This window comes from Somniosus microcephalus, chromosome 20 (genome assembly GCF_052327205.1).
Source record: "Somniosus microcephalus isolate GS21.2 chromosome 20, FLI_Smic_1.0, whole genome shotgun sequence".
Lineage (NCBI taxonomy): Eukaryota > Metazoa > Chordata > Chondrichthyes > Squaliformes > Somniosidae > Somniosus > Somniosus microcephalus.
The window spans coordinates 67076161-67091695 of NC_141006.1; the positions used below are offsets into that span (position 1 = coordinate 67076161).

The 15535-nt window shown below is 45.1% G+C and overlaps 1 protein-coding gene across 7 annotated transcripts in view; it reads left to right on the plus strand.

Moving 5' to 3' along the window:
- The window catches only part of ptprub (protein tyrosine phosphatase receptor type Ub), a 1172978-nt gene that overhangs the window by 729171 nt on the left and 428272 nt on the right, over positions 1–15535 (plus strand). For all 7 annotated transcript variants that reach the window (XM_085962902.1, XM_085962905.1, XM_085962901.1 and 4 more), the window contains one exon: positions 4855–5148. In XM_085962902.1, coding sequence (XP_085819028.1) covers positions 4855–5148 — 294 coding nt within the window. The remainder of the gene's footprint in view (positions 1–4854; positions 5149–15535) is intronic.

Below are 15535 nucleotides of genomic sequence, written 5' to 3' on the forward strand. Positions count from 1 at the left end.
GCTTACATTTCGTTGTACTGCACTTGTGCACTAACAATGACAATAAAGTTGATTATTATTATTATTATTACATTGCAAGATTTTTCAAATTTCCCACCCGACCTGCCTCCAATCGCGCCCGCATGAACCCCAGAAAGTTCCGGCCTTAGTGTGTGCGTTATCACTGGGGTAATGTGGCTGGTTTTAACACTGTAAACATGGGGAGGACAGTGCACAAACACTGTTTTACCACCACCCAAATTGAAGGAGCACCAAATGGGCTTTTGTTCATCTCCAGTACTTCCCCATTTAGACAGCGACACAGTGCCTACATATACGGGTGTGGAGGGCTAAGCAGCATAAAGGAGCAGAACATTTCAACTATTTACAATCTATATTAATGACTTGGATGAAGCGACCGAGTGTACTGTTGCCAAATTTGCTGACGATACAAAGATAATTGGGAAAGCAAGTTGTGAGGATGACACAAAGAGTCTTCAAAGGGATATATAGATAGGTTAAGTGAGTGGGAGTTGGCAAAAATTTGGCAGATTGAGTATAATGTGGGAAAATGTGAGGTTATCCACTTTGGGAAGAAGAATAAAGCAAAATATTATTTAAATGGAGAGAGACTACAGAATGCTGTGGTACAGAGGGAACTGGGTGTCCTCGTACATGAAACACAAGAGGAAACTAGGATGAGGTGCGAGTTGGCTAGGGTGGATTGGGGAACGTTACTTAAAGGGTTGACAGTGGATAGGCAATGGCAAACATTTAAAGATCGCATGGATGAACTACAGAATTTGTTCATCCCTGTTTGGCATAAAAATAAAACAAAGAAGGTGACTCAACCGTGGCTAACAAGGGAAATTAGGGATAGCATAAGATCCAAGGGGAGGACATATAAATTGGCCAGAAAAAGCAGCAAACCTGAGGATTGGGAGCAGTTTAGGATTCAGCAAAGGAGGACAAAGGGATTAATTAAGAGGGGGAAAAAAGAGTATGAGTGTAAGCTTGCAGGGAACATAAAAACTGACTGTAAAAGCTTCTATAGATATGTGAAGAGAAAAAGATTGGTGAAGTCAAGCATAGGTCCCTTGCAGTCAGAATCAGGGGAATTTATAATGGGGAACAAAGAAATGGCAGACCAACTAAATACATACTCTGGTTCTGTCTTCACAAAGGAGGACACAAATAACCTCCCAGAGATGTCGGGGAACATAGGGTCTAATGAGAGGGATGAACTGAATGAAATCAGTATTTGTAGGGAAATGGTGTTAGGGAAATTGATGGGATTGAAGGCCAATAAATCCCCAGGGCCTGATAATCTACATCCTAGGGTACTTAAGGAAGTGGCCCTAGAAATAGTAGATGCATTGCTGGTCATCTTCCAAAGTTCGATAGACTCTGGAACAAGCCTGACATCGGTAGTGGGGAAAATGCTAGAGTCCATTATAAAAGATGTAATAGCAGAGCACTTGGAAAACAGTGACAGGATCGGATAAAGTCAACATGGATTTACAAAAGGTAAATCGTGCTTGACTAATCTACTGGAATTTTTTGAGGATGTAACTGGTAGAATAGATAAGGGAGAACCAGTGGATGTGGTGTATTTGGACTTTCAGAAGGCTTTCGATAAGGTCCCGCATAAGAGATTAGCGTGTAAAGTTAAAGCACATGGGATTGGGGGTAAGGTACTGACTTGGATAGAGAACTGGCTGGCAGACAGGAAGCAAACAGTTGGAATAAACAGGTCTTTTTCCGAGTGGAAGGCAGTGACTAGTGGGGTACCGTAGGGATCGGTGCTAGGACCCCAGCTATTCACAATATATATTAATGATCTAGACGAGGGAACTAGATATAATATCTCCAAGTTTGCAGACGACACAAAGCTGGGTGGGCGTGTGTGCTGTGAGGAGGATGCCGAGAAACTCCAGTATGATTTGGACAGGTTGGGTGATTGGGCAGATGCATGGCAGATGCAGTATAATGTGGATAAGTGCGAGGTTATCCACTTTGGTGGCAAAAACAGGAAGGCAGATTATTATCTGTGCGGCAATAGATTGGGAGAAGGGGAAGTGCAACGAGACCTGGGTGTCCTTGTGCACCAGTCGCTGAAGGTAAGCATGCAGGTGCAGCAGGCGGTTAAGAAGGCAAATAGTATGTTGGCCTTCATAGCGAGAGGATTCGAGTACAGGAGCAAGGATGTCTTGCTGCAGTTGTACAGTGCCTTGGTGGGACCACACCTTGAGTATTGTGCAGTTTTGGTCGCCTTACCTGAGGAAGGATGTTCTTGCCATGGAGGGAGTGCAGCGAAGATTCACCAGACTGATACCTGGGATGGCAGGAATGACGTATGAGGAGAGATTGGGTCGATTGGGCTTATATTCACTGGCATTTAGAAGAATGAGAGGGGATCTCATTGAAACTTATAAAATTCTAACAGGACTAGACAGACTAGGTGCAGGAAGGATGTTCCTGATGGCGGGGGAGTCCAGAACCAGGGGTCATCGTCTAAGGATAAGGGGTAAGCCATTTAGGACAGAGATGAGGAGGAATTTCTTCACCCAGAGAGTGGTGAACCTGTGGAATTCTCTACCACAAAAGGCACTGGAGGCTAATTCATGTATCTATGTATTAAATATATTCAAGAAGGAGTTAGATACTGTATATTTCTTAAGGCTAAAGGGATCAAGGGATATGGGGAGAAATCAGGGACAGGGTACTGAATTTGGATGATCAGCCATGATCTCATTAAATGGCAGAGCAGGCTCGAGGGGCCGAATGGCCTACTCCTGCTCCAGTCTTCTATGTTTAGCATGCAGGTACTGCAAGTAATTAGGAGGGCAAATGGAATGTTGGCCTTTATTGCAAGGGGGATGGAGTGTAAAAGTAGGGAAGTCTTGCTTCAACTGTTCAGGTTGTTGGTGGGACCACACCTGGAGTACTGCGTACAGTTTTGGTCTCCTTATTTAAGGAAAGGTATATACAGTACTTGCATTGGAGGCAGTTAAGAGAAGGTTCACTAGGTTGATTCCTGAGTTGAAGGGGTTGTCTTATGAGAAAAGGTTGAGCAGGTTGGGCCTATACTCATTGGAGTTTAGAAGAATGAAAGGTGATCTTATTGATACATATGAGATTCTGAGGGGGCTTGATAGGGTAGATGCTGAGAGGATGTTTCCCCTCGTGGGGGAATCTAGAACTAGGGGGCATAGTTTCAGAATAAGGGGCCACCCATTTAAAACGGTGATGAGGAGGAATTTCTTCTCTCAGAGGGTCGTGAATCTTTGGAATTCTCTGCCCCAGAGAGCCGTGGAGGCTGGGTCATTAAATACATTCAAGGCGAGATAGACAGATTTTTGAAAAACAGGAGAGTCAAGAGTTATGGGGAGCGGGCAGGAAAGTGGAGTTGAGGCCAAGATCAGATCAGCCATGATCTTATTGAATGGTGGAGCAGGCTTGAGGGGCCGAATGGCCTACTGTTGCTATTTCTTATGTTCTTATATTAGCAGAAAAATGGATAGGATCACTTTCTCACCTAAACTTGTACTCCAAACCATAACGAGATAGATTCTGGAAAGTTATGAGCAGAAAGAGGAAGGACAAAATATAATGTGGAGATTGAAACTGAAAACAGATTAGGATTTGTAACTGCCCCAGATGTTGGCAAGTTGAGTCTGGTGTGACGCAGTGAGGAGATACTACAGGATCTATCTCCCACAAACCCAGTTAAGTATTTCTTGTGTGGACTTGACAACACATCCCTGAGGATTAGGGATTCAGAAAATATTTACTGTACCTCCTCCAATTCTGTTTGCCATTCATTATGGTCACGTAGACTACATTAAATAAACTTATCTATTCTTTTCTTAGCACTTTAACAGGATGTGAGAATGGCCTTTAAGGGTCACAACTGAAAGCTAACTGTTGTGTCATCAAGCAAATGAATTGCCCAGCACATCATCCTTGTCTCTAACTTTTGACACTTCCCTTTGTTGGGACTGGAGTAAATAAACAAGAAGCATGTAACCTATAGAATGCTGAGGTTAAATATACATCACCTACATTTTTATCTTTCTGTCACTTCAGAAAAATAGTAACTAGAATTATCTCTGGATTGTTATATACAATAAGTAAATTATTACCATCAGAGTGCAGAAAGGACGGTTGCTAAAATGGTTCAGAACATGCAAGTGTCCTTTGTGATGTCATCTCTGATGGCACAGTTGATAAATGCAGTCAGTGCCCAGCGTCTCAGTTATAACCAGGAAGGCTCCTGATTCAATCACTGGTCTGTGCTCTAAGCTGATTTAGGCTCCACCTGAGGTAGGAGAAGGAGAAAAAAATGAACAGCCAGAGTTTCCTGTCCCAATTGCCAACCACTGGATCTTGCTGGAAAGTCGGCATCAGGACAGGGTCAAGCTACAATGTTCCCCATGGTAAAGTAGCTTGGCAAAGCCACTGTCTGGGCTCACACATGAAGAACAGCCACGTAGGCAATGTATTGGGGCAGTGGCTGGTGCCCATTGGGTTCATCCCCAGCATGAGTCAATGCTTTCAGGAGAGGAAGCGAGAAAGGTAGATAAGAAAAAAGATAATTTTGCTAGGTCGGTGTCTTTCTAAGGCAAGTAGGACCTTACCTAATATCGTGTAATTGAGAATGAACAAGACCCACCCAACTGAGGCGAGGGAGTTTGATTGACACATGGGTCAGAGACTTAGATGCATGTAATTCTGATTGGGAATCAAGTGCATCACTGCGAGAATGAGGGACCGCCCCAGACATCTGAGCTTCAACCAGTGTGCGATTCTTGTTCTTAAGGGTAAAGTTGATATAAAGTGAATTAATTATGTTTTTTCTTCTGTCCTGTTTAGAACCTCCGACCCCAATTGCCCCGCCCCAGTTGATGCGTGCTGGCTCGACATACCTGATAGTGCAGCTAAACACCAACTTGATAGTTGGAGAAGGCCCCGTTATTCGGAAAGAGATTGAATACAAGATGACCTCAGGATCTTGGTCAGAAGTCCACGCTGTGAACAACCCAAACTATAAGCTGTGGCACCTCGACCCAGACACCGAATACCAGATCAGTGTCTTACTGACTCGGCCTGGCGAGGGGGGGACAGGGAGCCCAGGACCTCCGCTCATCAGCAAGACTAAATGTGCAGGCAGGTTCATTTCTATTTTTAATCATTTTGTTCGATAAACACATCACAAAATATGTATTTAGTATTTCCTCACTGACATAATTGAATCTTTAGTATTCCGTAGTTTGTTTCAATTTTTTTTCCTCATTGAGTGTCCTATGATTGAGGCTCGTAAGTCATTAGTTGTACTTACAGATTAATTGATAGATTTTTGTTACAGAGTGTTGTGTCGGTACCTTTCAACCTAGACACAATTTAGGACTCAGAACTCAGAGATTCAAACATGAAGTGCTTTATTGGAAGGAAAGGAAGTTCTAGAAAGTTCCGAACAAAGAGAGCTAAACTTAACCGAGAACACCCAACCATTTATCTCCTGTGACAGCGCCACCACAGGTGGGAGGAGAACACACAATACATAACATTTCCTCCCCTCTTAAATGGAAGGCCCACATTATTTCTCAACAGGTAAGTTACTTTCAATGTACTCAACGAACCTAGGGTAGAGGTAGACTGCCTCAAACCCTGACTTTACCGTGGGGTTCATTCTGCCCCAGTCTTGTGGGTAAGTCGCTAAGCCTACAGATCCAAGCGCCTTGGAGGCCGCTGCTCCCTGACAGGATACCGGCAGTCATCGCTGGCTTCCACAGCAGTAGGCATTGACACAGGCCTGGATGGAGAAAGTGCCTGTGTCAGTTGAAAGTCAGGAGTTTGCACAGGTGGAACAGTCTCTTTGACTTCCTGTGTTGGAGAAGAGCACTGTGGCAAGGGATGCTGGTTTGCAGTATCATCCGGAAATAGTTCAGGCCAACCAGCCGTTGGAGCCTCTGTGGCTGTCTCTGCTCCTAGCAACAGTTGATCTGTGTGTCTTCTCCAGACGACGTCCTCAGCAGTCTCAACCGTGTAAGACACAGGGCCCGTCTGCGCGATCACCGTAGCAGGAACCCATTTCGGTCCAGTGTTGTAGTTTCGAGCTAGGACGTGCTCTCCTGGATGAAACCGTCTCTCCTTGGCTCTTTTCTCTCTCTTTTCAACTTGAGCTTGTTGTTGACGATGGACAACCTGCTCTGCCCTTGGAGGTTTGAGTAAGTCAAAACTTGTCCGCAACTGCCTCTTCATCATGAGCGAAGCAGGGGAAGTTTTGGTTGTGGCATGCGGCTCGTTCCTGTAGGACAACAGGAAGCTGTTCAGACGTTGGTGGATTGAGCCCTGACCTTGCGATGCCTTCAAGGCGTGCTTCAAAGTTTGCACGAACCTTTCTGCCTGGCCGTTAGTAGAGGGATGATAGGGCGCAGACCTGATGTGTTGGACACCATTCACATGCAGGAAGGTTGCAAACTCCTGTGATACAAATTGTGGACCGTTGTCACTTACGAGTTGTTCCGGTGAGCCATAACGGCTGAACATCTCACCAAGTTTCTCAATTGTTTTCTCTGCCGTGGTAGACCTCATCACAGCGACCTCCGGCCACTTGCTACGAGCATCTACAACCACCATAAACATCTTCTCTTCGAAAGGACCGGCGAAGTCCACATGTACTCGCTGCCACACTTCTGCAGGCCAATCCCAGGGGTGTAGGGTTGCCAGCTGTGGAACATTCCGGACCCTTTGACATGGGGAACATGTTTTGGCTTTCTCCTCAATATTCTCATCGAGACCTGGCCACCAGAAGTAGCTTCTTGCCATTTCCTTCATCCGAACCATCCCACTGTGGCCTGTATGAAGTTGTTGCAGTATAGGTTCCCTCAGAGGTGGCGGAATGATGACACGGCGTCCCCAAAGAAGACAACCTGCCTGGACGGAGAGCTCATTTCTTTTTGAAACGTAAGGTTTCAAACTAGGAGAATCGCCTATAGCTCTCCCTCGAATGACATCGTCCATTACCTCAGACAGGACTGGATCGTTGCGGGTGTACCTTCGCACCTGAACTGCAGTGACAGGTGCTCCCTCCACTTGTCTAAAGTAGAAGATGTCCATCTGACGAGGCTCTGGGGGAGTAACAGGCAAGGGTAGCCTCGAGAGACCGTCTGCGTTGCCGTGCAAGTCTGATTTGCGATATTTGATGTTGTATGTGTGTCCTGACAACAGTAAAGCCCACCTTTGCATCCTACTTGCAGCGAGAGACGGAATTCCGGTGTGGGGCCCGAAGATTGAAGTCAATGGACGGTGGTCCATCAGGAGTGTGAACCTTCTCCCAAACAGGTACTGATGAAATTTTCGAATTCCAAAAACGATTCCCAAGGCCTCGCGCTCGATCTGCGCATAGTTACTCTCGGCCTTGTTCAAGGTGTGTGATGCGAAGGCAATAGGTTTCTCTTCACCCGAAGGCATGATGTGGGATATGACTGCTCCCACACCATATGGTGATGCATCACATGCTAGCTGCACGGGTAGCTTTGGGTCGAAGTGTGTCAGGACCTCCGATTTCAGCAATGCTTTCTTTGCTTGGGCGAAAGCTTCGTTGCACAGTTCAGTCCATTTCCATGTTTTGCCTTGACATAGCAACTGATGTAACGGCTTCAGCAATGTTGCTAAGTCTGGAATAAACTTACCATAGTAGTTAAGTAGCCCCAGAAATGAACGTAACTGGCTCACATTCTGGGGTGCTGGGGCCTCCACAATCGCCTTGACCTTTGACGGCGCCTTATGCAGGCCAGCAGCGTCAATCACATGCCCCAGGTACTCAACTGAAGACTGAAAGAATTCACATTTGTCTTTACGAACTCTGAGTCCGTACTCTTTCAGTCGTTGTAGTGTCGCATCCAAGTTCAGAAGATGATCCTCATTTGTCCCAGTGACAAGGATGTCGTCCAGGTAGCACTGGACTCCTGGCAGTCCACTCAAAATCTGATCCATTGCCCTTTGGAATAGAGCAGGGGCCGACGTAATTCCAAACGGAAGGCGGCAGTACCTGTATAGCCCCTTGTGTGTCACAATTGTCAGCAACTCCTTTGATTTGTCATCGATATGCATTTGTAGATAAGCCTGGCATAAGTCTATTTTGCTGAACTTTTGCCCTCCGGCCAGGCCCGTAAAAAGATCCTCAATGAGGGGAAGAGGGTACTGCTCCGCAGACAGCACCGGGTTAATAGTCACTTTAAAATCCCCGCAGATTCGAACAGATCCATCCTTTTTCAGGACAGGAACAATGGGTGTGGCCCATTTGCTCACGCTCACAGGCTCCAGGACTCCATTCTCGACTAAGGCCTCCAAGTTAGCCTCAACTTTTGGCCTAATTGCATAGGGTACAGGTCGGGCTTTGTGAAACTTCGGCTTGCTGTCAGGTTTAATGTCCAGTCTCACGCTGATCTTTTTCATGCTCCCAAGTTCCCCATTGAAGAGTTCTGCATGTTTGTTTAACACTGCAGTCAGACCTGACTCCCCTTTTGACATCATGCGGACTGCAGGCCAGTCCAGCGTGATTTTCTCTAACCACGCACGTCCCAGTAGCGATGAGTAATTTCCCTTTACCAAATATAGTGGCAGTTTTGCAGTCTGTCCGTTCAATTTAACTGTCACCTCAATGACGCCTCTCATGGCCACAGGTTCGCCGGTATACGTCTTTAGCACAATGTTTGTTGGCTGAAGGGTAAGATGCTTTAGCATTTTGTTGTAGACAGTGTCTGAAACAAGGGACACAGCCGCGCCTGTGTCCACCTCCATCCGCACTGATTGTCCCTCCACCAGTGGTGACACCCAGTAGCCATTTGAATCACCTGCAACCGTCAGTATGTGCACCTCTTCCTCCTCAGAGGTGTCGCTCCCCTCTGTTTTGCTTGTTCCATCATACTGCACTGAATGAACACACTTTTTCCAATCTTGTCCAAATACAGACATTTTGCTTCCATGCTTCCCAGCTCTGTCTGTTCTTTTTTTACCTCTACAGGTGCGTTCAATGTGACTGACCCTTTTTGCCACAATTTCGGCATTCCAGCTCCGTACACCAGCAGTCATTAGCGTGATGGCCCGTTTTCCCACAACGGTAACATGTGCCGTTCCGCGCACCTTTAGGCTCAGACGACACCTTGTGAACTCTCCCTGTTGAACTCAACTGGTGAGCCTCCTTTTCCGCCATCTCCATGGAGACACTAACTTCAATGGCCTTTTCAAGGGTAAGGTTGTCCTCAGTAAGAAGGCGCTTCTGTGTGGCTGGATTTTGCAGACCACACACGAGTCTGTCTCTAATGGTGTCATTCAGCACCTCCTTGAACTCGCAGTGTTCTGATAACCTTTTTAAAGCAGCAATAAACATCGTCACTGATTCCTCCTCCTCTTGATTCCGTTTGTGAAATCGAAATCTCTCAGCAATAACCAGAGGTTTTGGTGAAAAATGTGCTCCAAGAATTTCCACTAGTTGCTTATATGTTTTAGTTCCTGGCTTATCTGGCTGCACGAGGCTGCGAAGTAAATTGAATGTCTTCAGCCCGATTACACTCAAAAAGGTAGGCACGACCTTTTCATTTGCCACCGCATTCGCCAATACAAAATAGTCAAAACGTTCCGTATAAGCGCTCCATTGCTCCACATTTTCATCAAAATCACCGATGTTTCCTAACATAGTAGCCATCTCACGTTTCAAATTAAAATTTCTGTTTACTCACTGCACCCGTAACGTACACAGATTCATCCACTCCTCGTTGCCACTTGTTGTGTCGGTACCTTTTAACCTAGACACAATTTAGGACTCAGAACTCAGAGATTCAAACATGAAGTGCTTTATTGGAAGGAAAGGAAGTTCTGGAAAGTTCCAAACAAAGAGAGCTAAACTTAACCGAGAACACCCAACCATTTATCTCCCGTGACAGCGCCACCACAGGTGGGAGGAGAACACACAATACATAGCACAGAGCATTAAAGGTTACGGAACCAAGGAGTGTAGATGGCGTTAAGATACAGATCAGCCATGATCTAATTGAATGGCAGAACAGGCTTAAGGGGCTGAATTGCCTACTCCTGTTCTTATACTCCTTCTTAATTCTTGTCAATATGATAGCTTTAAAAGTGGATGGCTCCAAAATGTGTGAAGTAGGTATTGGAGTGGAGATGACCCGGAAGGTTTCGCACCCTGTCGGTTGTTCAGATATTGCAGTAAATTTTCTGATGTGCAGCACGAACACTGCAGTTCAAGAACCGTGTTATGCTAGCAAAAGAGGGAAAAATGTAAGTGGAAGATTGACAAGGAGACCCAAGGTGGGTCTTGTAGTGAAAACCAGAATTGACCTAAAGGGAATGTTGCTGAGGACCACTAATGGAATGGTTTGCAAAGCTTGGAAAATGTCATGCTGCTAGTATTATACACACGAGCTGATTTTTGACTCGCTATCTCCCCATATACTCCTGTAAAAGAAGTGATAGCTGCAGTAAACTTGCAACAAAAAAATCTGCGGATTTACCGTTGGGACCTGACCATTCCAATTTTCAGGCAGATCTTCACGGGCCCCTGCCAAATATGGGGTCCTTTTTGAAGGGTTGTGAAGCAGCTTAACATAGTGTGCAAGCTGAGAGGAAGAGGTGGCAGGTGTGGGCAAGAGGGGTAAGTCATTTTGAGGGAAGTTTTGAGGCACTTGTTGAGTATGTGAGTGGAAGCAGAAGGAGGTGTAGTAAAGTAGTTTTTTGTGATTGGAGGAGAGGCTTGTGAAGCTGAATATGCCTGCCTTGCATGGGAAAGGTCTACTCATGCCAAGAAGATGGATGCCGTTCTGAATGCAAGCTGCCGATTTATCACAGGTTGCTTAAAACCAACAAACACCAACAGCCTATATATCCTGGCGGGTATCGCTCCCCCTGATATAAGAACGGTAGCCAGCAAGAAAGAACGACTCTGTCAAACATCAGATGAGAGACACCCTCTGCATTGTCATACACCTACACCCAGCCGCCTAAAGTCAAGAAAGAGCTTCATGAACAGTGTTGTTCCATTACAATCAACCTCATCTGAAGCCCGCATCACCTTGTGGAAAGACCGGCTCGCCAGTCTTGAACAACCCCCAGCGATGGAAATTTTACTTGATGAAAGCCTTCCCCCAGGAGCTAATTGCAACTGGGCAACCTGGAAGTGCCTTAACAGACTTAGGACCGGTGTAGGTTGCTCAAAGGTGTCACTAAGCAAATGGGGATATTCAACCAGCCCGACAACTTGTGAATGTGGAACTGAGGCACAGACTATGCAACATCTCCTGCAATGTCCATCGTTAGAGGAACCCTGCACTGTTGCAGATCTTGCCGAATTCAACAACAAGGCGCAAAAATGTGTCCAGTTCTGGCTGGGCTATGTATAGACTGTCCGTGGACACGATAAGAAGAAGGTGAAGAAAGGATTGCTGGAGCTGGGGCTGAAGTCTGGTGTTGCAGGGCTGTGTAGAGAGTAAGAGAGAGAGATGTGAAGGGGCATCTTACCTTGGCTGCCCTGGTGAAGTCATTAAATTTCTGAGCCAAGGCTGACGCACATCTGCGCCACAAACGAAAATTGACCCCCCAGCATCTATCCTTAGTCTTAGCAACAGCTTAAGAAAGGGTTGCGAGTCACCAGAATCATAACTGGCAAAGAGGTATTCTACTTCACGATCTACAGAACACACACCACTGGGATATATATATAATACCTCCTCACTGTAGCACACTCTGTGTTTCCAGCTAAGAATCCAGGTAAGAATGAGTTGCTGTTCTCCAGGAGTCCTACAGACATTAACGTTAAACTGCATTTGGTCATGATAATGACTGACGAGAAACCCAGCTTCAAATGTTGCCACATGTGTGGGAAAGCTAATTAACTCTGTGGAAACTTTAAATCCTCAGGTTCTGGTATAATTGTTGCAGCTATTGCAATGAAGGAAAGATGGATAATATTGTTATGGTAAAAAGCAAAGTTGTAAGTGAAGTGAAAAATAGAAAATGCTGAACATGTACAGCAGGTCAACCATCATCGGAAAACAGAAGTTGCTTAATAGCTTTGGCCATGGCCCTCCGTCCAATCCAGTTCGGACAGTGGGTCACACTCGAAACATTAACCTTTTCTAATTTAGATCTTGAGCGATCTGTATAATCCCGGCCTTTTCTGTTATTCGGTATTGAGGAGTCTGTTGTACGCAGTGGGGTTTAATTTCTCTCTCTACCCTTCAGCGTTATCAAGTTGCTAGGTTGCTAAACAAAATGGACATCCTTCTTCAAAGTATACATAACCAATAAAGCAACCTAATTATTCAAACATTTCACAATAGCAAAATACTGCGGATGCTGGAAATCTGAAATAACAACAGAAAATGCTGGAAACACTCAGCAGGTCAGGCAGCATTGTGGAGAGAGAACCAGAGATAACGTTTCGGGTCGGTGACCCTTCGTCAGATGACCTTTCTGCCTCTTGGCTCTGTGATTACCATGATCCAGAGCCAAAAGTTGGAAAGTGTGACTTCTTCAGACTGTACATTCCTGTCATTGACCTATACTGTGAAAAAAATTCATAACAGAGTTGTTATGATCTGGAATGCTCTGCCTGACAGGGTGGTGGAAGTAGATTCAGTAGTAGCTTTCAAAAGGAAATTTGATAATAACTTGGAAAAGGAAAAAATTGCAGGGCTATGGGAAAGAGTAGGGGAGTCAGACTAATTGGATAGCTCTTTCAAAGAGCCGACACAGGCACAATGGGCCGAATGGCCACCTTTTGTGCTGTATGGTTCTGCAAGAATGCTGGAGGGGGAGACAGATCTGTTGAGTAAGCTTCTTGTGTGCCTGTGTGTAGTGAGGGTGGAATTGTAGCAATAATGGGACACTGCAGTTTTAAAGTTGTTTATTAGCACAGTACAGTATTGCACTCTTTTATCTGCCCTTCAGCTTTGCACTGTGATTCATTTCTGTTTTGCAACTCTGACAGAATAATGTTTGTTTTTTGTGTGGTGGGAACTGCAGGTGCAACCTTTAGAAGTGCATCAGAGTTTCTAAACCCATTGCTGGTCCTTGTGATGAGTGAACTGCTTCAGTTTAAATTGGCCTCTCTGAGAAAGCAGCCCTTTGAGATCTCGCTTTTGATCCTGTTTTCTTTGCTTTCTGTTCACCTCCCATGTAAAGCTGCTATAGTCCAAAAGAAAAGGAAAATGACTGCACTTCACAAAAATGGTGCTACTTGAAAGATGAAAAAAAAAGTTAAATAGACATTTCAAAGGACTCAAACAACTCAAACAAATGTATTTGTTCTTTGTTCATTATGCTTAGTTATTGTGAATATTTCTCATTATTTTCTTAGTCCCCTGCTTAGAGTGGGTTTTTTTTTGCTTTTAATTTTAGGCAACTGTGGAGGGCATCACAGTCACACAGACGCATGCACACACACACCGACACACACATGTACACAAACACCGACACACACCCTACAGCCCTGCAAATTTTCCTATTCAAGTATATATTCAATTCCTAGCTAACTAAAATTAGCTAACTCTCTGCACTTGCTGGGATCAAACTTGGGACTTCCTGGCCCGTGTAGATCATTGTCACACAGGGTGACGTATTTTCCCACTAAGTCCCATTAGGGAAACGACCTGCATTTCTATAGCATCATTTTCTTGCAAAGAATTACAGGTAAAGTCCCTGCTCTATGTACATAAGAACATAAGAAGTAGGAACAGGAGTAGGCCATACGGCCCCTCGGGCCTGCTCCGCCATTCAATAGGATCATGGCTGATCCGAATCTAGACTCACGTCCACTTCCCTGCCCTCTCCCCGTAACCCCTAATTCCCTTATCTGCTAGGAAACTGTCTATCTCCGTTTTAAATTTATTTAATGTTGCAGCTTCCACAGCTCTCTGGGGTAGCAAATTCCACAGATTTACTACCCTCTGAGTGAAGAAGTTTCTCCTCATCTCAGTTTTGAAAGGGCAGCCCCTTATTCTAAGATTATGCCCCCTAGTTCTAGTCTCACCCATCAGTGGAAACATCCTCACCGCATCCACCCAATCAAGCCCCCTCACAATCTTATATGTTTCGATAAGATCGCCTCTCATTCTTCTGAACTCCAATGAGTAGAGGCCCAACCTACTCAACCTTTCCTCATACGTCAACCCCCTCATCTCCGGAATCAACCGAGTGAACCTTCTCTGAACTGCCTCGAGAGCAAGTATATCTTTTCTTAAATATGGAAACCAAAACTGCATGCAGTATTCCAGGTGTGGCCTCACCAGTACCCTGTATAACTGAAGCAAGACTTCCCTGCTTTTATACTCCATCCCCCTTGCAATAAAAGCCAAGATTCCATTGGCCTTCCCGATCACCTGCTGTACTTGCATACTAACCTTCTGTGTTTCATGCACCAGGACCTCCAGATCCCTTTGTACTGTAGCACTTTGCAGTTTCTCTCCATTTAGATAATAACTTGCTCTTTGATTTTTTCTGCCAAAGTGCATAACCTCACACTTTCCTATATTATATTCCCTGCTCTGTGTCACTGGTGTTATTTCTACATTACAGTTCCGATTACAATTCAGAAGTAATTAATTGGCTGCAAAAAGCTTTGAGATGCCCGGACGTCACGAATGTTCTTTTAAAAGGACAAGGATTTAATGGGTGCAGCTTTTCACAGGAATGCAAACTCTCAGTGATATCACTTATCGAAGATTTTAAGTAAGAGAAGGTGATGGGAATGCAGGAGACTTGAATAAGTGATCGTAGTATGTTCTGAGACGAGGAATGAGAAACATTTGCCGTAATTAAATGGAGAGATAAGTGAGGTAATGCAACAAGAACAATTACTTTCATCACTTTTCAAAGAAACCACTAAGATGCGAATGGCACAGTTGACTTTTGCTCATTGATATTGGATGTGTTGATATAGGCACTGGTGTGGGTCTGGGATTTGTGCCAACTGAGCCATCCTGCCAAGAATCAAGAGTGACCATAAATGTTCATTGCGTGTTATCACTTTAAATAAATTTCTTTTTTGCCTCACATTTAACCTGCTTTTCCCCCACCTCCTTCCACAACCCTCCCTCCTGTAAGATTAGACTCACAGGCTCACACAGATTACCCAACAGGGCTTTAGAAGTTGTAAGGCTTTTATTAAAGAGCTACAGTTTTAAGGCATAATCAGATATTACATATAGTTTAAGCCGAGTATAATAGACATACAACTCGTGACAGTAGAGAGTGATCTACGACTCCCGAATCGGAATGACATGACCGGACGGACGGGGAGGCAGTACAGTGGTCTCGGATTGGGTGGATTCCTGCAGTCTGCTGCAGCGGTCACTTCCGTTGGGTCATCTCTCAAGCTGCTGGAGGAGTTAGGCCATCAGCCACCTCAGAGGCTAAACTTGACCAAGGTGTTAGGCCGTAGCCACCTTGGGGAAGCCTTCGCCCCTGACTGCCTGATTTCCTCTCTCGGTCGTCTATATTTATAGTTATTTTGGTGGGCTGGTAATCACCTGGT